This window comes from Strongylocentrotus purpuratus, unplaced genomic scaffold (assembly GCF_000002235.5).
Source record: "Strongylocentrotus purpuratus isolate Spur 01 unplaced genomic scaffold, Spur_5.0 spur5_contig_843, whole genome shotgun sequence".
In the NCBI taxonomy this organism is placed as follows: Eukaryota; Metazoa; Echinodermata; class Echinoidea; order Camarodonta; family Strongylocentrotidae; genus Strongylocentrotus; species Strongylocentrotus purpuratus.
This window is the reverse complement of record NW_022145550.1, coordinates 157,375-180,732: the sequence shown is the minus strand read 5'-3', so window position 1 is coordinate 180,732 and position 23,358 is coordinate 157,375. Positions and strand designations below refer to the sequence as shown.

The 23,358-nt window shown below is 35.6% G+C and overlaps 2 protein-coding genes across 3 annotated transcripts in view; both read right to left on the bottom strand.

Annotated features, from left to right (window-relative positions):
- Positions 1–7: 7 nt before the first annotated feature.
- On the bottom strand, positions 8–7,455 carry LOC105438673 (acid-sensing ion channel 4-B-like). The gene is made up of 6 exons (XM_030989770.1): positions 6,725–7,455; positions 5,840–5,951; positions 4,550–4,603; positions 3,272–3,443; positions 1,660–1,751; positions 8–114 (listed from the first exon to the last, which is right to left on the bottom strand). The coding sequence occupies exons 2-6, from the start codon at positions 5,847–5,849 to the stop codon at positions 8–10; spliced, it is 435 nt and encodes a 144-aa protein (XP_030845630.1). The 5' UTR covers positions 5,850–5,951; positions 6,725–7,455.
- Positions 7,456–11,762: 4,307 nt separating this feature from the next.
- LOC115918092 (tenascin-R-like) overlaps positions 11,763–23,358 on the bottom strand; it is a 45,441-nt gene continuing 33,845 nt past the window's right edge. Inside the window, exons 5-8 of one of the 2 annotated variants that reach the window (XM_030989903.1) lie at positions 16,294–16,545; positions 15,311–15,559; positions 14,500–14,805; positions 11,763–13,694 (exon numbers count right to left, since the gene is read on the bottom strand). In XM_030989903.1, the coding sequence (XP_030845763.1) occupies positions 13,609–13,694; positions 14,500–14,805; positions 15,311–15,559; positions 16,294–16,545 (893 nt within the window). In that variant the 3' untranslated portion in view covers positions 11,763–13,608. The remainder of the gene's footprint in view (positions 13,695–14,499; positions 14,806–15,310; positions 15,560–16,293; positions 16,546–23,358) is intronic. The other variant, XM_030989909.1, reaches the window with a different exon arrangement.

Here is a 23,358-nt window from a genome sequence, read left to right as displayed (position 1 = left end):
TGTCGCTTTAAGACGATCTTCCCTTGTGTATAGAATAACCAATGATGTCGAGAACCTTGCAGAGGGTAAGAATACTCCCTCCTATCCACATACCAAGAGAGCCACCGATGTCACCTAATTAGGGTCAGGTAAGGGATGGAAAGGGGGGGGGCAAACAAAGATTTGGTAATCAAGCAAAAATAAAAGTGGAACAATTCAAGCAAAGTTTGAAGGCATAACTGATCTGATAGCATACGCAACCACTGAACTCAGATTGAAAGTCGCTGCTCACGGTAACTTGAAAATCTTTTTACTCAAAGCTTGACTTGATTAGGAATGACATCTAAAATGCTTTTTATCTGATGGAGGGTTTAAAAAGCTTTAAAAAAGTGAGACAGCGACCCTTATTGGCAGGTCCAGAGGTAGTAACAGTAAAACACTATTTTTCATGGATGTATGTACTTGCCCCTTACTCAGGAAGCAACGTTTGAGAAGTTCGTGTATAATTCATGCAGTCCTGAGTGAAATGAATATGTCCTTAATATATTATATCAAATGAAATTCAATACAATAGTGCAATTGATGCATTGATTACAGTATTTTCATTGTGAAATATACGTTTTGATTTAACCTATATCAACTTTAAAGGGAACCAAAATCTTCATACTCACTCAGTTACTTTTATTGTCAAGTTTAAGATATTTGAATAAAAATCAGTGAAAATTGAACAAAATCGGGCAAGGAATAAGGAAGGTTAAAGCTTTTTGAAATGACTAGTCACTAAGAGGGCGAAATTCAACTTGATGACATCATTTGTGGACAACTCTCCATGCCTTTTGTACATCAAATTTCACAATTCCTTCGTTTTCTTCGTATTTATTTGTGTTCTTGATCCGACTTCATAACATGTGAAGTGGAATATCATTTTGCATTCTATACCTTGCTTTTAGGGGAGTAGATTATCTCAATCACAAGAAAGAAGTAAAACATGAAATTTGAAGTACAAAAGGCATGGAGAGTTGTCCACAAAATGATGTCATCAAATTGAATATCGCCCTCTAGTGACTACTGACTAGTCATTTCAAAATGCTTTAACTTCCTTATTCCTTGCCCGATTTTGTTCAAATTGTCAATGATTTTATTCAAATATCTTAAACTTTATAATAAAAGTAACTTAAAGATAAACTCCAGTACTGGTAAAAAAAAAAAATTAATTCTCACAGAATCAAACGAAACTTACACTGAATGTTCAAGATTACAAATAAATGACATGTGCCAAACAATTTTGGAAGAAAATGTATACTGGCTGAGTAATGAGCATAGAAAGACAAGGAAACCAAGGTAGTACCATCCCCGACACGATGTGTGTTGTCCCATATATAGCTTTCTATGTGAGTGTTTGTTACTTTACCAAGACTCGATCAAATTTATTATGATTTTGATGACTCCAGAACCTTGCAGTGCACACCAATACTTACATGCTACATGATCAACTGTTTCGGATCCTTTCACACCTTTTCTTTCACAATGCAATCGCATTACCAGTACTAAAGTTTAGCTTTAATATGAAGGTTTTGGTTCCCTTTAATAGCAGAATTTATTATAAAAATAATAATAAACAAATCAAACAACCTGATTATATCTTTAAAAGCTATTTTAAGCTGAGTGTTACAGACTAACAAAGAAGACTATAAAACCCATAAGCTTCTTGTTGAGTGTTTGTTTGCCGACTCAGTTCATTAAAGAATATGTTGATGAGACACATACTGTTGCTGTAATAAAGAATAGAGGTAATACAAAACGGAAAGATTTTAATTCGTAATAATAAAAACAAACGGTTATTGTATAGTGCATTACCTTTCAGTCGCGATGCACTATGGAGAATAAGGAAGAGGTAGAATTAGGCAATAATTTCAAGATACCATTCAAATGAGATACCAACTAAATTTAGATCTAAGGAAAACTGCTGGTGAACGGATGAGTCATCAGTCTTATTCAGTCTGTATTTGAATTGATCAACTGTGACTGCCTCACCACAATACCAGGTATTCTGTTCCATAATTCAGCTGCTGCTACCTAGAATGAACGAGCTCCATATTACTTAAACATATAAGGCCATGTAAAAAAAATATTCATGTTTGGCGTCCCCGCCCGCTTCCTTTTTTTGGGGTCGCCTTCTTTTTTTTCTTCTTTTTTAAGAAAAAAAACATGACCTGCTAAAATGATCTATTTCTGATTTTTTTTTTTAAATGCCGGCGGCCATCTTGAAAAATAGCCAACTGTCAGGGAAAATGTACCGAGCGGCCATTTTGAGAAAAAAAAGGGCCTCCTCCTTCCTATTTTTTAAAAAGGCAGGACGCTAAACATTTTTTTTTTATTTTAACTCTGAGCGTAGATTTCTGGTTGGGGTAAACTTTCTATTGCTCGATTTCCGGAAGAGGCCGAGTTTCGTAAACAATTGCTAGATACAAATGTTTTTTCTAGTAGTCATTAGTCTGCCGGTTGGGGTAAGAGGATAAAATGTTACGTTAGAATAGAAGAATACATTTAAAAACATGATTATAGACCTATATATTTGTTATCAAACTATTAATGGATCTCCTTCCTATAGGACTTCATTGTTTGGATAAATATTAAGAATAAAGATAGAAATAAAGATATTCATAATAATAATAATAATACCAATAATTATAATAATAATAATAATTACAATAAGTATAACAAATTATTGTTATAGTAACAATAATAATAATAATAATGCTACTAAAAGTAGCAGTAGTGGTAGTAGTAGTAGCAGTAGAAGTGATATATGAATGTTTTTATAACAACAATGCGAAATTTATGGGCTTCATGGCAGTTAACGTAAGGTTCTCGAGAGAAGAAAAGTGTGAACAAATTAGATAAAACACATTTTCCTGAATCTTCAAAATATGTCAAAACTTCGGTCCAGTGGGCATTTCCTCAACTAGGACGTCTGGAATAGACCATTTTCGTAATGTAACCTAATACATACGTCTGTGTGAAGCGCCTCGATAGGAATCATTTCATTCACCTGTTACGAATAACTGCATTTCAATAGTCAACATGCGAACTGCTTACTTTACTAGTAGTTGGTGCCAGGTAGGTGCCAGGAGGCACCTCACAAAGACATATGCATTGAAATACGAAAACGGTCTATTGGATATCGATCTTCTTTTTTGTTTGTTGCATTATTTTGTGTGTTTCACAGACGAAAAATTGGTCCTATAAGTACTGACTCCGGTCTCAAACTACAAGCAGTAGCAATCCTTACCTGAAATAGGCAGCATTAAGAGATCTATTCCGCCGTTCAGTCAGTGTTTCTGCAAGAAATTTACTGTAAAAGTCTGACGGAAACTTGGCTTGTGATACCGTGGTAGCATACGTAACAACGTCACATGGTCGGGGGCATGGGCAAGCAGCAGTGGCCTTCGAATTGAAGTCCTCTATAGCACAGAAACAAAAATGACAGGTTTTGGAGAAAGAATGAGCTGTGAATAGAATATGGTTTCTTTCAGGTCATTACGTCATCAATGCTCATTTAGATGATCTTCATATTTCGTTCTGTCCTCTGCACCCCAACAGTGGAATGATCCTGTCACGACATTTTCGTCATTCTTCTTCATTGGGTGCCTTTGATCTCAAAGTGTTCTTTAAACAAATCTTTGTTTTTGTCTTCTTTGAAATGCTTTCAAAATTCTTCTTAGATCATTGATTGTTATGCCTATAATAACACTATAATAACACTAATAATATGCTAATTAGTTTGAACACTTCAAAGTACTGTGAGACCTTACATGTAAAAGGGCTTTACAAAATAATGATTATATTATAAATAAGTGTATTTATATAAATGGATATGCTTAATATTTTTTTTCTTAATCTCCTCTTGGTTTGGGTCTGGGTTTTTTCCGTATAAAAATATATAATTACATACAAAACGTGTATGAACATAAACACTTATGATAGTTACTTGAACAATAGCATGGATTGATCGCTCTATTCAGATATTCAGAGCCATTGAATAGGTGAGGGGTGGTCATTTCATCCCATCATAATATTTCCCGGGGACTATTTCGAGATCATGCAACAGTCATGCATTACATCTTCGATAAACAGAATATACATCCGGGGTTTTATTTTTTTTTTAAATTGCCGCCATCACATCCCCAGCATAGGCATGAAGAATTCGGTTTATACAAGAATGGCTCATTTACTATAATTTCAAAATAACGTTTGTATAGTATAAGGGTATTCAAGTAAAGCTTCGTGGCTGAATCGCAAATTTATTTCATTAAACACAGCTAGTGGTCAGACCACTGTCTTTAAGGAAATACATTTGCTTTTTTATTGGAACTTGTAAGATATCCGTTACTATATTTTCTGCAATTTTCAGCATTTGTATACCTGGATCCTCTTTTTATAGATCGTTATTAATTACATGGCAGTTAAGCATGTTGAGCAACCTGTTCATATGATGATACCCTTTAAAAAAAATCACCATTACAGCTCGGTGGGAGGAGGGAAGTTGAACACGCCAGGATGTACTTACCCATTGCATTATTCATGCACACTATCTCTAGTGGATTGCATTCTCTGTCAGGACCTCGGTAATATTCAAATAGATTACAGCTGTTATTTCTATGTATGCTAATGCCATAAGTTGTCTTCATAAACAAAGCTTTTTATACTATAAACTGTATATATATTGTGTAACTTAATCAAGCATTCTTAATTCCGTCGTCAATACGTTATATGATTATGATAACCTTTGACATTCGTACCGTGTCCCAAGGGGCGGATTCAGCCGACGACAAGAGGGGGAATATTACTACCCTCCTCCAATCTTTGTATTTGGTATGACTCGGCCGGGGTTCGAACCCACGACCTCCCGTTCATGAGACGGGCGCTCTAACCACTGAGTCACCACACCCGCTACTGGGTTCTTTTACAACGGTTCTAACCCTATTTGACAATAGCGCATCATAAGTAGAAGGACAAATGATTTTTTATTAAGCCTTTACACAAGTAATAAGCCCCAAAGCTGAACAATAATACGAGTATGTATTCACTGTTGTTGTACCATCAGTTATATAGGGTTCAGAATATTTCATACATCCCATAATGTGTTCAGTTCCTCACTTGTTCAGTACTTGTATAAGCAAGCGTAGCCGGACACCTACCCCCTGATCATTCAACCTCCCGGATAACCCCTAGTCAACTATCCCCTAGGACAACTACCCCTAGGACAACCACCATCTAAGACGACTACCCCCAGGACAACCCCCCGGACAACTATCCCCCAGACAACTATACCCCGGACAACTACCCACCAGACAACTACCCCATAGGATAGTTGTCCGGGTGTATTTGTCCTAAAGGATCGTCGGGGTAGTTGACTAGGGGTGGTTATCCGGGGGTGGACGTCCAGGGGTTAGGTGTCCTAGAATCATCAGCAAGGTACTATACATCTTTGTTTAATTACAATCGGATTGTGCGATGACTATCGGTACCAGACAAATCCGTACCACGGGATTAGTAGTCCTGTGCAATATCCATTAGAATCTAGACTAAATACCACTCTTCTGTACATAATTTATATAGAAACGTCGCATCGGATGATTATCCATTCAGTTTGTATACCTCTGTCCAATCCCTCTTGAACATGTTCAATAATATCGTAAAAGATGACGATGTATCACGTAGAACCATAACATTTGGTGTTTTTGTTATTAAACTCAAAACGTTTAAATAAACTAAAGGCTTCATCTCTGGTGATGATTTTCATGTCTTTTCATGAAATTCGAATCAATTTTGGTCCGCTTTTATAAAGAAAAGCTACCTGTAAGCATTGTAGTTGCAGAGAACGACTGATGGACAGTCTAGCAGATCAACATATTCCACATCCAAAAGGGTGTTAACAGGTTTCTTTGAATACCTGACGCATTGGTTTCCTATTTGAGATACCATCACAAAAAATATATGGCACGTAAAAAGCATGTATGAAGATACACAGTAAATAATTTAAATCAACACTGTAATAAATATCAAACATCTGTTTATCATCAATTTCATTTTTAAATCGTTTCATCGACATATTTTTAGTTAGGATTCTTCTGATGGAAAAGATATTTTCCATTTGATAAAGTGGGTACGTGCTTTACCAGTATTACAGGATACCATGAACATACATGAATAACAATAATAATGAAAATATAAATCAATAATAATGATATAGATGATGATAATTATGACAGTAATAATGATAATGATAATAATAATAACATTAATAATAATAATAATAATGATATTAAAAATGATAACAATAATAATATTAATAATAATGATAATGATAATAATAAATAAAACAATAAATGAAAAATATATCTGAATTCAAACACGAAACTTCTGTATTCATTTCAAAATTTAAACTAATAATGATCATGGATAGTATCCCTTAGCATAAATTAGAATTCATGTTTTTTCGACTTGTCATTTGCATCTAAGTTTGGACATGTGTCCTTTATTGACTAAACTATAGCAACATTATACTGCATTCTTCTAGGTACTAGTTCAAAAATGTTGGGGTACCCCCTACCTCATTCCTAGTTCCGTGTAAATCACACCACACTTTTAATGTGAGAACAATGCCTTTAGTTATTTGAGGACTGTTTAGGGGGATTATATGTTAAATAATTGTTACAAGGTCTAAATTAGTGCGACTTACCTCCTTATTTTTATTTTATCGCCATTGAATATAAACTTGATCCCTGCCACCCCTATGGCATGATGTAACGATGAAGATAGCAGGTACCATCTGGACTTCTTGATCTCAGGTGATTCCACCTGGTGAGCATTCTCAGCCAATGAAGCACCTGCCAAGCCAAAATCAACTGACTGCGCAACCGATGCGCCGATGTTCGGTGGAAACGGTTTATTTAATCCTTCCGCCATCACCTTTGAAGATCGAGTTCATTTAAATATGGCAATACTATTTTTGGCGTTTGGCTCTTGCTCTTTACGTTTTTATATGCATTCTATCCAATCCAATCCAAAAGATATTTGATGTAGCGCCTTTTCCTTGCAGTTACAAAGCGCTGCTTACACGCTCCACAATAGTTGGGCCACTTAAAAAAAACAAAAGTTAGACACTTCGCAGAGATCAGTCAAGTATATATAGGCTGGTAATAAAGTAATTTTTATCAACCTGAATTTCCCAGTTTCACTTTTCGAAGGCTTTCCGATGCTCTTTGAGTTCATATACGTGAATAAAGAGGAAGAGTAACTCCTATGTAGATGCGTATTATCGGAAAAGAGTTATGTGACACCTTCAAAATTATTTACCTATGTGACAGTTTCGATGTCTAAATCTAGACACCTCTCTCAGATGTGTTCATTAATTTGAATGAAACATACGTAGATTCTAACAAAAATTCCATAGATTTGAAAACTAGAAAAGGGAATATAAACCAGAGATATACCTGACTGCACTAAAACCGTCGAATTTGAACGCAAGACAAATTAATTTGAATGTCAAACTCGCGAATTTGGCCGGGAAATCCTATAATTTTATTAAATCTGCGTTTTCATGAAAAGAAAATTAAATGCCAGACATTCAACCAACCATTTGACAATGATAAACTGAGTTTCTTATTCATGGTTTTAAATCTATCAGTGCGCGACATTTTTTCAGTTCACGGTTAAGTGGTTTAAAAGAGGGATATCGCCAATGGATGCCTTGTTTTCGTTCAAGTACACCCCTTTATTTCTCTAGATGTTCTGTTCCTCATACCTGGGAGTCCCTCTTCACAGGATACATTGCATCGGATTCCGTATCCCGAGCTATTTGGGACCTGCTATGGCAAACCTAACACTTTAAGGGGTAATGGAAAACCAAAGTTTTATTATCACTGGATAAAGTAAGAAATCACCTTCAGTATGATACCTTATAGAAAGGAAGTGATTGCAATTATTGCGTTTTTCGTGCTTTTAATCACCGACAGTTAATTACGAGGTATTAAAGTTTAAAGTTAAGAATTCGGTTTCATTTTCACACCAAAACCCATGTACACGTTCACTACATTTTTATTTAAGACCGCCATATATAGCCATATTTGACATCTTCGTGCTTTTCTCTTTTTTTCGGTACCAATACAAAATATGCCAGGGATCAACAAATAATTGGTAAAATTAAGCGGGAAAACAAAAGGAAACTTTATTTCTTTTTGACCGCATTATTTCAACTAATTTCGTCCAACGAGGGGGTGTATTCATAGATTTAAATTATGAGACCATTAATAAATCTTATGTTGGTCCCTGAAGTAAAAAAATCCCTGTTCGGAGACTCCTACAGCACAATGATTTTTGCAGTAGCGGATCACAATAGGGACTTTTAGATTTGCACGTCGACATAGTGGACTGCTACGTATGACGTCCTTATACGGCAGTCCCTTTTAGTGTACATCGTGAAACCATTATCGTTTCATCTAGCTTGGGGTTGCCAGTCATGCCAGTTGCCAGGAGTCATGAGTAAACGAAAGCAAGAAAATATTTCCCCCCCCCCCAAAAAAAAAAAAAAAAAAAAAAAATTGACAAAAGATCTGGAGACCTAGACAACGATCAAGTAAATAAACATAGCTGTGACTAGCAGGATTATCAGTTTGTGCTCCATTTCTCAAAAGAATTATGATGAATGATATACAAAAGATATCACGCATGATAAACATGTATAACAATAGGCATTAAAATCGAGATTTTAAAGAAATTATTTGTACAAGAATTCCGCAATATACCCACTGATTTCACGGGCACGTAGGACACGCAGTAATATGCATTATTCTGTTTACCTTAAGGCTTCCCGTGCAGTGAAGATTTTTTTCTTCTTCTATGTATAGTGAAAGCATCGATTTGTTAAATGTACGCTTATAAATTATTAACAACCTCACAATAATCGCGGGCGCAAGATGGACGCCCCTTCCCTTTCTCCTCCGGGAACTATTGGCTACTAGCTCGCGGTTGCATGTCATTTTTTCGCGACTTTACCCATCTTTTAACATCCAAAAATGATTTGTGGCATTTTATGTCACATGACCCTTTATGACATTTGTCTTCCTGAAAAAGTAGAATTAGTGGATTTTACGGAATATATATAGTTTCTGCCTAGATCAATTGCATACGTAAGGAATACGAAAATGATTTCAGTCGTAGTATCCAAAAAGTAACTTACGAGATTTTTGCCCCAAAACTGCTTTTCATTCGTTTCCTTTCTTCTATCTCTTAGAAATATGTTATATTTTCCATTGCGATCTACATTTTTTACCATTTTGACATTAAATCCGAATTTGTTGCATATTAGTCGCCAGAATGCCGTATATGCTGAATGAATGAACATACATTACACAAGTACAACTTACTATAGGCATGATAGGGAATCTTTTGCCATAGCTCTGATTACGGTTGAAAGGTTGAACATTTTGAAAGGTTGACAAAGTTTAAAGGTTTATTTTATCTCGTAAACGGCCCAACATGGGGCATAGAAGTTATACAGATAAACTATACGAGAATATTTTACAACTGAGACAGGGAAGAAAAACAAAAACATATATGTCTCTTACTAAAGAGAGGTTCTTTGGTAGCAAACTAAACGCATAATAAATTGAAGGCAAGGTTTCAACGAATGAACAACGACCCCAAAAATAGACTTAAGTAAAACTATAAACCTTATATAACACATATTGTCAGCGCTAACAGCACGTATACTAATGCTATAACAAATTTAAAATATATACAACCTATTATATATATATATAGAGAGAGAGAGAGAGAGAGAGAGAGAGAGAGAGAAAGAGATATACATGTGCATATAGAAACCAAGGGTCTAATGCTTTGGATTTTTTTTTTTTTTAATTCTAAAATTCGACGTATTGATTTTACAAGAATTTAAAAAGATTCTTTAACTGTTTAACACAAGTTATATTGAACAACTGGTGAAATTTGATGTTAGGTCTACTGTGATAATATTTCTTAACATAAATGTACTACTTATTACGAATGTTATCAAATGCTGGATAAAAGAGAAAATAATGGAATTCATCACCTTATACGTAACTTCGGGATCACATAAGGAACACAATTCTAGAGGCTGACTGACTAGGCAAATAACGACATTGAGTGATGGGCAGCTTACTATTACAACATCGATTTTTACAAAAATAGATGTTCTATCACTAAAATCCAACTTTAACAGATATTTTTCCATACCAAATTCCTGTTTAAAAATCCTGTAACTGAAACATAAACATTTTATACTAACTTCTTCATTCCTGTTTTGCAAATCAATGTCATTTAATCTACGATCCATAGATGATTTAACACACTCTATGTTTAAGGAGGTATTTCTACCCATAAATTAGAGATTCTGCTCACTTTTAATTTTATAATTCGATTCAAAATCACAATTATCGTATAGTTTGCGTAACAAATTGTAAATAGTACACGAGAGTTTAGATTTTCCATGAGTAACTCCTGCCGAAAGATTTATCATACGCCTCTCCACTTTATAAGCCAAAGCAAATCTATCAACTTCGTCATATACATATACAACTTTCAGTGCCACGGCTCAATTTATGAAGGGCTTTGAGCAATTTCCTACAAAATACTTCAATACCGTTTACAGAAAGTAATTTCCAAAGCTCATAGTTCTGATGATATGCAGCAGCTAAGGCAGACTACAACTCTTCAGCGGATTCAGCCATTATCATGATGTCATCAGCGGTCAGTGACACATAGGGCCTGAGCAGGCGCGGATACAGGATTTCTTAGGGGAGGGGGCCCAACTTTTTTTTTTTTTTGCTCCCGAAAATTAGAAAATCGTGCCGGCCAAAAAGTCGCTCTGTGGGGGTGGGGGGGGGGGGGTAGTGAGCACAATAAAAAAAAATTAGTCCTCGAAAATTTATAAATTTGCCCCACTTGAGCGCCAGGGGGGGGGGGGGGCAACCCCCCGAAAAAGGTTAAGTTCACGTGTTTTTACATGATTTTTTTTTTCTCAAGGGGGGGGGGCCGGGCCCCCCGGCCCCCCGGCCCCCCTCCCCCCCCCCCCTGGATCCGCCACTGGGTCAGAGAAACACTTCAATATCATCGTCACTTATCTCATAATATGTCATTAAAAAGCATTTCCTATAAACGATACTTTCAGGCTCTTATTCCTTGACAGTTTTTGTGTTTTCCTTAGAATGACCATCATTACATTCCCTGCCATACTTTTTCTTTCATAACAAAAGCCAATAATTCCCATGGGCTAATTAAATTGATTCCTACGACAATCCGATGTTTGTTTTAATAAGGAGGAGGGATTCATTTTTCCTTTACATACACATGTCGTTGGGCCGATTTTGCACACATTTTGTTCCTTCATTCTCATTTTCTTTTGCACTAATGTACGCAGGAACAAAACAAGGTAAAATTGCAATTTATACATATATTTTTTTTTCTTCAGAATCTCATTGTCTAGGTATCAGATTCTTAATCATTTCATTTCAAATTCCATATCAAATTCCATATCAAATAATAAGAAAAATAGTAATAATAGATTGATGCGGACCGAACGAGGGGAGGTTGGAGAGACGAGAAACTAGAAATTAAGTTGATTTGGCCTAGCCTTACCCTAAACCCCCATCCCTCACATTGCCATATGTTGTACCAAACTTCCAAACTTCCACAAATAACATATATATATATATATAATGGACACCTCCAACAGTCAAACACGCATGCCCAACATGCCTTGCATGGGAAGTATATTATTGATACAAATTGAAATGCACGAAAATATTAGCATACAATGCTTATACACCGTCCTGCTTAACTCATACCCATATGACCTTTCAAACCAATATACTTCCGGTATGCTATCATTTATGACAAGTTACACTATATATGAATAAAAACTATGGTTGACTGTAGTGGAACCATGAACTTTAGGAGAATGTACTGAATGAGAAATAACAAGAATTAAAACATAATGAATAGTACAAATGGGTAATCATATTTGAAATCTCCCCAATTAGCAATTCGGCCATATAGGCCTTTAAGTAACCTACATAATTTATGTCTGCAAATATAGCGCCGTGGCTAGGATTCGGATTTTAGACCTTAATTATCCTAGCCGGTAACTTTTCCACAAGACCACGATACTTCCTAACAAGAACAGTCGCATGATCACTGATGATTAGACTTCAAGAGGACACAAAATGTTACATAACGTTTGCTTAAATTCCCCAATACATTGGAAATGGCAAGTAGCGATTCCACATAGCCTTTTAAACGCAATACTATAATATTTTGACAAAAAACAAGTTGTCAAAGACTTTGGAGAAATCATCTCAAAGGTAATTTCGATACGTTTTCTTTTTTTCCAATGAATTACATGGTGGGAATATGTAATTCGTAGTTGTAATGTTTGTGCATTATGATAGGTAATGGGCAAGGCTTTTGAAATCACTTAATTTTGTTTTCTCGAAAGTCTTTGCTATGGTGTTTTACTAAGATTCTTGTATACATGAAATAATTGTTTAGTGATACAAAGATAAAATGGATTAGTCGATGGTCATATATAAAATTATGACTCTTCCATTAAGGAAATAAATTGAAAATATGCTCATGTCATATCGGACATATTTCTTTTGATAATAGTGTTCGCATGGTTACAATATGGTAAATATTCATTGTCTGATTTATCTTGTTTTCCTTATTTAATATTCTTCTTTTCTTTCTTGTTAACCCTTTCTTTCTTTGTATCCCTTTCTTACCTTTCCTCCCTTTCTTTTTTCAAACCTTGTATTTGTGTTTGTTTTTCATTTTGTTTTACTATAATTTTATCAATTTCGCGTTAATTGTATGTATACATCTTCTATTTGGAGCGGCAAAGGCGCGACATGGAACTAATGCCCTTGTGACCCGAAACAGACGTCATGCTAAACGTGTTCGTTAATATATTTTCATTGCGTATCACGTATTCCATCATGAATAATATGAAGTATTAGCCCTGTATTGTAAATAATAAAATATGACCTTGTATTTCCACTAATCTACTTTTACATACTTGTTTGTAATTTATACACAATTTCCTATACTCCTATTTCCTTTATTAATAATCGTGATTGTTAATAAAGTTATATTGAAACTAGTTTTCTGTAATTGTTGATCAATGTTGATACAGGGCATCTTGGTCGAGCTGTTTGTTTAGCCTTACAATTAGATTTAATTTTGAGTAACAAAAACATACTATGGCACATCCAAAATTATCGACCTATGTGATAGTTTCGCTGTCTAAGTCTAAACTTGTGTGTAGCTGACTAAAGTTTGCAGCCAGTTCTTCGATCGCCAAAAATGACTTTTTGGCGATAGCCAATGGGTAGGCCTATTATAATATGCATGCCCCCTGGTAGCTTATTACAGTCTACAAGTACTCATGTGAGAAAGGTGTCTGGACTTAAACATCGAAATTGTCAAACAAATAGATAATTTCGGATGTGACATAAGATCATTTCTAAACTGTCCCCATTAATATTTGCAGAAAAAACGTGGGGTAAACAGATGACAGTCACAGTGACTTCACACCAGAAAGACAGCCAGGAGTGCAGGGATGAGAAGCAGAGTGTAATGAAGAGTAGATGAGACGGCATTCCCTGTATCGTCACCTACAAAACGGAGATAAAAATATATAATAACTCGTGTGAGTATTTTTTATATACTTCAGGTAAATAACACATATTTTTTAAGTCAAAGATATGATAATAATAAGACATTATAATGCAAACATTGTATTGGAAAATGAACCTAAATTTACATGTCAGTTTTGTTATTATTATTATTTGTTATTATTGTTGTGTTTTCTTTGCATCCTTGAATGTATATATTGTTTATGCTGCTTGTCAGTGGCGTAATGAGCAAATCTGCATCCACCACTCTTACATGCAGGCCCCGCTGAACGTTTTTCAAAGTGGGGACAGGGGGCGGAGCCCCCGAAGCTCAAGGTGCATTTTCAGCAACAGATGGTAGTATACGTAAATCTGAAGTATCGTCAGGGGCGGCGATCCCGGAAAAATCAGTCTATTGGTACTTACTGGCTCTATAGCTCTTAAGTCAATTCGACAACTAATAAACGTTATTTTCCCACTTTAAGACATTTTCAAGCCGCCCTTTTTTTAGGGAAGTTCTAAATTAGTATTATCTTTGAAATGCCGTTGGAATTTGACCTTTTCATTTTTGTTGGCCTACAAATAGGACATAGTACCTTTAAAGCTAATTTTAAGAGGAGGTTCCTTATGCAACTGACAAGCCGGGAGTGACATTACCACTCTGAATAGTGGGAGAATCAACGTTTTTAAAAGCTCCTTAAATTATATAGGTGGGATGCATTTTCACTAAAATAAGAATACATCTCTGGTGCGGTTCGCTCGAAACCTCGTTAATTCGTGTAGGTCAATTTTCAAATTTGCTTACCAGTTCGACCGTACACTGTCGGGTTATCATCTTGACCACTCCTCTGCAATCCGAAGGAATCCATGGCGTTCATTACAGATCCAACTCCAAATGAATAGTTGGTAGCAGGAGAGAGACCAGTCAACGTCACCTCGTTATCACTGACGTCACCACGCTGTTTAGTTGTAGTGGGTAATCTCTCATTGGTTGAATTATTAATGACGTAGAACTCGTATGCGTCATGTGGGCTGGTCGGAGGGGTCCAGGAGAGGGTCGCTTCAGTCGTACCAGTTTGTTTAAGAGAAACGTTAACTGGACTCTCGGGTGCTACAAAACGAAAATAAATTCATTTGAAAATCGTAGAGTGAGATTTGCTTCGGTCGTATTCGTTACTTTAAAGTTGGGGTGAAATCCAAATAGAAAAATGATTTCTGTTGATGTGCAGGGCTGTATTACAACTCATATTTTGCATAATACTCACTGGACTCACGGGTGTTGAACCAAAATAAAATTATTTTTTTGTAATGAGATAACGGGTGGTGGCCTGTGGGTAACCATACAATTTGACGAGTAATGTTACTTATAATACGACATAAAATGGTTTTGTTCAAAACTGCGGATGAGAATGAGGATGGACAATTCTAAACAATTGATAAATGCTTTGAAAGGAAATGATGAATACTATATGTAAAAAAGAATTGTTGGCAATTCTCATATATCTAGGAGAAAAAAAGTTTAACCCGGCGTTTATGTTTCAACTCACTTTTAAAAATTGATTTTATAATTGAATGTTAATGTTAAGATAAAAACGTGTCAAGTTATTGTCGTTTACCGCTTCTCATTTGCGTTGATGCCAGGTCCATGACTGGACTACCACCTCTTAAAGTCACGGTAAACACTGTTCCTGGAAGTAGAATGGTCAGTCCGACCTCAGCTTCAAAGATACCCCCTGTACCCTCAATGGCATCACTTGGTTCAGCCTCGATGTCATAGAAGAAGACTCCAGCGACAGGTTTCCATTGGATAAAAGCCGATGATGACGTAACATCAGACACAAATATGTCTCCTTCAGCAATGGCCTCTGGGGAGTAACCAAGAATATACAGCATGTATACAAACTGACTATCTTTTTACATACTGTACATATATCTAACATTTTGCTGCTACACACTGTGTGTTCGGATAAGATTGTAAACACGATTTCACTACGAACATGACGAATGGCAGAAGGGGAAAAATACGAAGGACATTGACATGAAGAAATAAAAACAACAGGATTCTTATCAAATTATGAAGTAAATATATATAAATATTTATTAAAGGTAAAGACCAGTATTGGAAACGCCCCAATTTCAAAAAATGAAATGGAAGCTCTCATTACCAATCATGTGAAAGAATATGTTTTGACTAATACATGATGATAAAAAATTTGCCGGGAAACCGCCTACTAATTCATATATTTGGTAAATTTATTTCTCTCATGGTCTGTGAGAGATATAGGATAGTCCCATATACATCTTTCTGTGTATAGTGCTTGTAACTTTACGAAGAATGGGCCAAATTTCTTATCATTTTGATGATTCCAGAACCTTGCAGATGCTAGATGCTAGATGATCAACCTTTTCTGATCGATTCCACAACGTTTCTTTCACAATGCAATCGCATGACCATAACTGGTCTTTACCTTTAATGTTTTAGTTTTAGTGTTTTTTTGTTTGGTTTCGGGTCTTTGTGCGGGGTTTGGGACTTTCCTTCGGGGGGACCGGATGTTATCTTATTAAAATTACTTGCTTCAAAAGTGCACAATTGTGTTACCTGTAGTAACGGTTTTATTCAATGAACGTCCAGCGCCCTCAGTAGTCCATGGTATGACAACTATTGTGTATTGTTCTTCAGGTCTGAGTCCGGTTATCAGATGTGTCGTGTCGATGGTGTTGGTTGGATATCCACCCACGCTTCTTTGGGATGATTTGATAACATCCACGGTGTAGTAGTCCCATGATGACCCTGCTGCTGTCGCCCAAGAAATGTTGATGTAGGACGGACTATTCTGAACAGTGATAGATTCTATTCCTGATCCATGCTGTGAAATTATGATAATCAGTTGAAGAAAAGAAAATTAATTACATTAATACCCCCCCCCCCCCCCACTCAGTGTTATTTAGGGTACGCATATGTGTGTTCCCTCCTCATGATTATAACGTATCATTTTTCCATGTCGAATGGATATCCACGCTCAAACATGAACATAGTAGGGATATCCTCTCAAAATAGTAATACAGATAACTCGTTTAGAATGATTTCACTATAGTTTAAAATGAATTCCACTCCAAAACATTTGGATCCGCTCCTAATAGAGTGGATTTTCACTATTCTACATTAGGAAAGTGCTCGTTTTCAAAGAAGATGGTTTGGCAAATAAAACTTAGTTTTGCTGGAAATAAAGAGTAAGTCTGGGTTTTTCTGTGTACTTTTACTTTCCATTAGCTAGAACTGAAAGCATGTAACCTATATTCAAATTAAAGTTTTATCTTCGTTTGCTGTCCAACATGGCTGCCTTAGATAAAGACAGGCCAATTAGTCCCCGACAGTGTAAAACAATTATTGATGTACAATAAATTAACAAATGGGCATTACAGTCAGCAACTTAATTATTCATACCTCTTATACATTTCTTTTTTATGTGTGTGTGTGTTTCGTAACTTAGGAATGAAAGGTGGGCTAGTTAAATTAGGGTTTTTCTTGAATACTTGAATGTAAGCTTTTATATGTCACATTCTCAAGAAACAAAATCAAGAAAACTCTATTTTTCACACGCTTTAAAAATAACAAACTTGGTAAGGGTGTGAAGTGAATTTTAACCCCTGGCAGTACTTTGGATTCAGCAGCCCCCGCCGCTTCATATTCTTGTGTGCGCTCTAACTGCCACATTCCTTCACGGATTTCTTTCAAATTTGTATGGAGGTGTATCTTGGTATAATTTTCACATCTTTAACTGTTGGTGATGCCGCCCCCATAGTCCGGGAGCCAGGGGGGTCAACCTAGCTGGAAAGGAAACCAATTTTCATGTGCACGGATGTAAAGATCGCATAGCCCCATAACGAATTGACCGTATGGCATGTCCTAAATGGTGGGTGTGGCCAGAGGGAGGCCCCAAAGGGAGCAAAAAACCTTACCTGACGTAAGTGTATCAAATTAGTTTGGCGAGTATGAATTGAAGAATTAAAAACAAAGATATCGCTATTAAAATGTATAATAATAATAATAATAATAGCTAGTTCTTATATAGCGCTTTTCAGGACCGAAGGTCCTCTCAAAGCGCCTTACAGATATTATTACCCCGGTCATCGGATTCAGGCTTACCCGCACACAATGTAGGCACATTCTCCACTCCCTGGGGAGCATTCCAGTCAGGCGTCATTTTTGCAAGCGCATACTTGCTAATCTAAGCAAGGGAACTCAAGGTTATCAAGTCCTTTAATGGTAATATATTTGACTGTGAAAATAGAGGATTTGCATGACTATTGAAGGGAGCATTAAAGATAATTCATATTGCTTTCTTTTGTCAAATGCATGATTTATCTAAATGAGTTTTAAAGGTGTGACGCCAAACAATATTACAGTAATTGAAATGGGGGAGTATAATGCTATTGTAGATAGTGGTCAGAATGGACTGTGGTACAAAAAGTCTTAATTTGGAGAGAACAACAATAGATCTTGATATGTTTGATGTGGCTTCCAAGAAAGATACTCATTTAAAATTATACCTAAAAACTGCATATTATCACCCTTTGCTATGACATTTCCAACAATAATGAGATTTGAGAGAAATATATTAACACATTTAGTAATTAGAACGGAGAATATTCAAGGTAAAATTTCTGTAATATCATAATATCATCTCTTCTTTCATTCGAATCATTATCATTATCATCATCATCATCATCATCATCTTCATCATCTTCATCATCATCTGCATTGTCAATATCACCGTCATTAAAATTCGTATATTCAACTACATATCCGTTCTGCTTTTAATATGTTTCATGACTTTTGTCTCGGGCTGTCGTATTATCAAGCAATCTGCTTAAAATGAGAGTCCTTCTTCCGCAAATAGTGATATAATGTTTGAGGAAATTTAGCAGTCATGACAGCTTATTATATCATTTTTGAAAATAACAATTGTTATATATATTTGCTTATTTATGATTCGTTGTCAGAAAAATACTAGTGGCGATCTATACGTCATCATTTTCTTTCAGGGAGGGGAGAAGGGATCTTTGTCCCACCTTCGAACTTAAAGGGAAAGTCCACCCCCAAAATAAGTTTGTTTCAATAGAGGCAGAATAATAAGAAAATCAGGTGAGTGAAAGTTTGAGCAAATTCTGAATGAAAATAAGAAAGTTATGAATTATTGAAGTTGTGATCAATCAAATACAAATTGGCAACTCTGTGACTTATTATACGAGCTCTCCTCATTTGCTTTGTGCATAATATTCCATAAAACCATGTTTTCTTCGTTATTGATGACGGAATATATATTTGTTCCTTGCAGGGGGAGTATAGAAACATATTTGCAATTATTATATTTAGGGTGCATGTATGGTTGAAATTTTTCTTGAGGGAAAAAGAAAATTTTATATTTTTTTAGTACTGAGCAAATGGAAGTTGAGCTCGCATGATACGTCATAGAGTTGCCAATTTGTGTTTGATTGATCACAACTTAAAAAATCCTAACTTCCTTATTTTTAATCGGAATTTGCTCAAACTTTCACTGACTTGTTTCTCTCATTTTTCTACTCCTATTAAAACTAACTTAATTTCAGGGTGGACTTCCCCTTTAAGGATGACACAAAAATCGCTGCCACTCCCGGGGGATACGTTCGCCTTGCACGGCAATGCATTTTGCGATATTTCTAGTTTAATGTATTTTCACCGGCCAACTTTGGGTAATTTTCAAGTTCAAGTTTATTTGTTTCACATTTTACAAAACAGAACTTCAAATAAATGACAAAATTAGAACATAATATGAAATATACTCAAAGTATGACATTATATAATCAAGTCTCTGTAAAGACGTCGAAATTAATCGTATTAAAGTCACACTGTCCTACTTGTAGCTACTTGCTCCCTCTATACAACAAAAATCCCTAATCGGTGACCATTGGTCCTCCATGATCCTCTTTGTCTTATGTTAATTGAGAGCTGAGTTGATAAAGCATTAGGTCCATGGATAAAGTAACCACCTGTCCAGTGACCTTGCAGTATATTCTTATCCCTCATATAAACTAGTACAGATATGCTTTAAATGGTAGGTTATACAGGGTGAAATTTGAGAAACCTATTAAAGACCGTCAATACTACTGGGCCAGAGGGGATAAGACCACACAGCGAGGTCACTGACAGGTGGCTATCCCAATAACTCAGCTCTAAACTAACATAAGAAAAAGAGGATCATGGGAGACCAACAGGCACCGATTGGGGAGGCTTTCTATATAGAGGGAGCAAGTAGCTACAAGTAGGACAGTGGGGCTATAAAAAGCTTAGCTTGCAGATTATAGGATCCCCTTAATAAAAACTAATATTTGATTGAAGTTGTTAATTAGGATAAAATTCATGTGTTTTCTTTGTAAACAGTATAATTATGTTTTTCTTATGTACGTATTATTCAATTAATAAGTGAAGGGGAAAGAATAAAAACAGAAGAAAAAAAACTATGTGAAAATGTAAAAAAAAAAAAAAAAAAAAAACACCTTTTCAATAATTGTTGTTGTACTTACCGAGGGAGAACAGAAGATGAGAAGTGAAGTAATGACACTAATTATGTAACGAAGATTCATAACTTTCGAAATCAAAGCCATGGCAAATAATAGCATTCATGAAGCCTTTACTCCTCGGTACCAAAATGTCAAAGTGGGTGTTTTCTTTATTACTGGTCCTAGTTATTGAATTCTACAACCAATCAAAATAGCGCAAGAAAAATACGCATCTGGCGGAAGCATCAACCGTAAACAAACTCGGGTATGATTAATACATTGATATCAATGTACGTTTGGTATCATGTTAGGTACGGTTAAGTAAGTCTGAGTTCAAAGTACGAATTATAACCGCTGGCAATTGAGTTGCCGCATGTGTAAGTTTATGCAAAGGAATGTATTTCCGGGCAATAAAGTGATAAATCTTCGACAATTATTGCGGGGTACTCTAAACCTCAGGAATCCAATTTAAAAATAGTACTACGACAATAACATATTTCTTCCATGCAAATACCAAAGGAAATCAGAGCGGTGATACATGTGTTTATGTTGTGTGATGCAATGGCAATAACGAAAACACTTTTTGACGGTACGATACCACATTGCTCATAATAATAGTCCTACAAAAGAAAATAAGAGGTTTTAAAGGTAGGCTTTACTACTTCAGCAAGAAGGGATTAGACCGCCCAGCGAGCCAGCGAGGTCACTGTAACAGGTGGCTATCTCATTAACTCAGCTCTCATTTAACATAAGAAAAAGAGGATCATGGGGGACCAACAGGCACCGATTGGTGAAGTTTTCTATATAGAGGGAGCAAGTAGCTACAAGTAGGACAGTGTGCCTTTAATCGACCATCAATGACCATGAACTCTGAGGTATAACCACTAGCAATTGAGTAACGGCATTTGAAAACGTTAAGGATTTTTTTTTATAGTTCATGACATTAGAGTTGAAATCTTCGATAATGAGACAATTAGTCATATTACGGAGTACTTCAGACCTCATAATATCAATTTAAAATAGCGGCCTTAATTTTCATATATTCCTCTGATTGAATCACTTCATTATTATCAAACTTCCTTAATTTTCCTTAAAGGAGAGATTAAAGAAAATCAACATCGACAAACAAGAAGAAACGAAATAGAAAAGAAATATTGAAGATCGAATGAAGTACTCATTAGTCGACAATACTTGGTGTCAGGTTATCATGATGGGGAATGTGTATTGTTGACTATTACCCTCTTCTTTTAGGAAAAGATCATGAATGAGATTTCCAGTGTTCAAATTTTAGTAACAACAAAAAATTATGAATAATAAACTACGTCTGCCACTTATTAGTTGAGTATAAAACGCATTCCATAGGACCAGACTCACAACGAAAGTACCCATCGATTTATAGCCTGGGAAGAAACATAAAGTTGTTCCATTTATTTCCTTAAAGTTCGATTCAATATTTAGTCGTGTATTTTTTGATGAGCGAGTTCCGTTTCGATGTTTATCAATTTTCACTGGTTCGATTGAACTATGGTACGAGATATAAACGGGAAGCAGCAATACAAAAATTGAAATTATCAACAATGTCGCATTCATAAAAGTTGTTTACATTTCAAACTAACAAGATAGAAACTATTAAAAGACACGATGAACAAAAACGGAATTGTTACAAATGCGACCCAAACAAGCCAAGTGAACTTTCTGACATGCTAGCTGCAATGCGATTCTTATTTACACAACAATGTAAATGGTATGAACAAAAATTGGGACAATCTACCAACAATGTTATAATTATAGTCATTTCATTGATTCGGATAGAAAGATCTTGACAGATACTAACTATATATTACTTACATAAAATCTTATTGCAGCAATTCATCCAAGAAGTTGTTTCATAGGAGACATTAAAATACTAATCAAGATTCTCCTTTCATCAAACGATAATAAAATTAACGTTTGATTGAATAGATTATCGCAAAAACATATATATAATACATTGTTTTGTTATGATACTTTTTTTTGTATCTGACCGCATATTCCACGCCTCATTGTCTGTACCCCTATTATCTTGATATAACAAGATATGCGTCTAGTTCCTGATTACGATTGAATTCGAGATCAATCACCACGATATTTAGCGTTCAATGAGGCAAAGAATAATGTATATTGCCATTAATTACACAGGCAACTTTCGGAAAGCTATAAAGCTCAGGAGGTATAATATTGCAACAAAAAAAAATTGTAAAATTATTTACTTTTCCTGTATCAAAGAGAACTGTTGCTGAGCTAGCGCCATGAGCGTCCCTGGACGGTGTGTGCGCTCTATAAGTTTACACTATTATTATTATTATTATTATACTGTCTAACATAGGCGTCATCTATATATAAATCTCCTGCAGGTAATTCCTACAAATTGTGGTTAGAATCCAACCATGGGTTTTCAAGAATAAGAAGAGAATGTGCAATTACTGCCACTCATGAACTTTAGGGATACGTACCCCATTTGATCAACTTCGAAAAGAAATATTGAAGATCGAATGAAGTACTCATGAGTCGACAATACTTGGTGTCAGGTTATCATGATGGGGAATGTGTATTGTTGACTATTACCCTCTTCTTTTAGGAAAAGATCATGAATGAGATTTCCAGTGTTCAAATTTTAGTAACAACAAAAAATTATGAATAATAAACTACGTCTGCCACTTATTAGTTGAGTATAAAACGCATTCCATAGGACCAGACTCACAACGAAAGTACCCATCGATTTATAGCCTGGGAAGAAACATAAAGTTGTTCCATTTATTTCCTTAAAGTTCGATTCAATATTTAGTCGTGTATTTTTTGATGAGCGAGTTCCGTTTCGATGTTTATCAATTTTCACTGGTTCGATTGAACTATGGTACGAGATATAAACGGGAAGCAGCAATACAAAAATTGAAATTATCAACAATGTCGCATTCATAAAAGTTGTTTACATTTCAAACTAACAAGATAGAAACTATTAAAAGACACGATGAACAAAAACGGAATTGTTACAAATGCGACCCAAACAAGCCAAGCGAACTTTCTGACATGCTAGCTGCAATGCGATTCTTATTTACACAACAATGTAAATGGTATGAACAAAAAT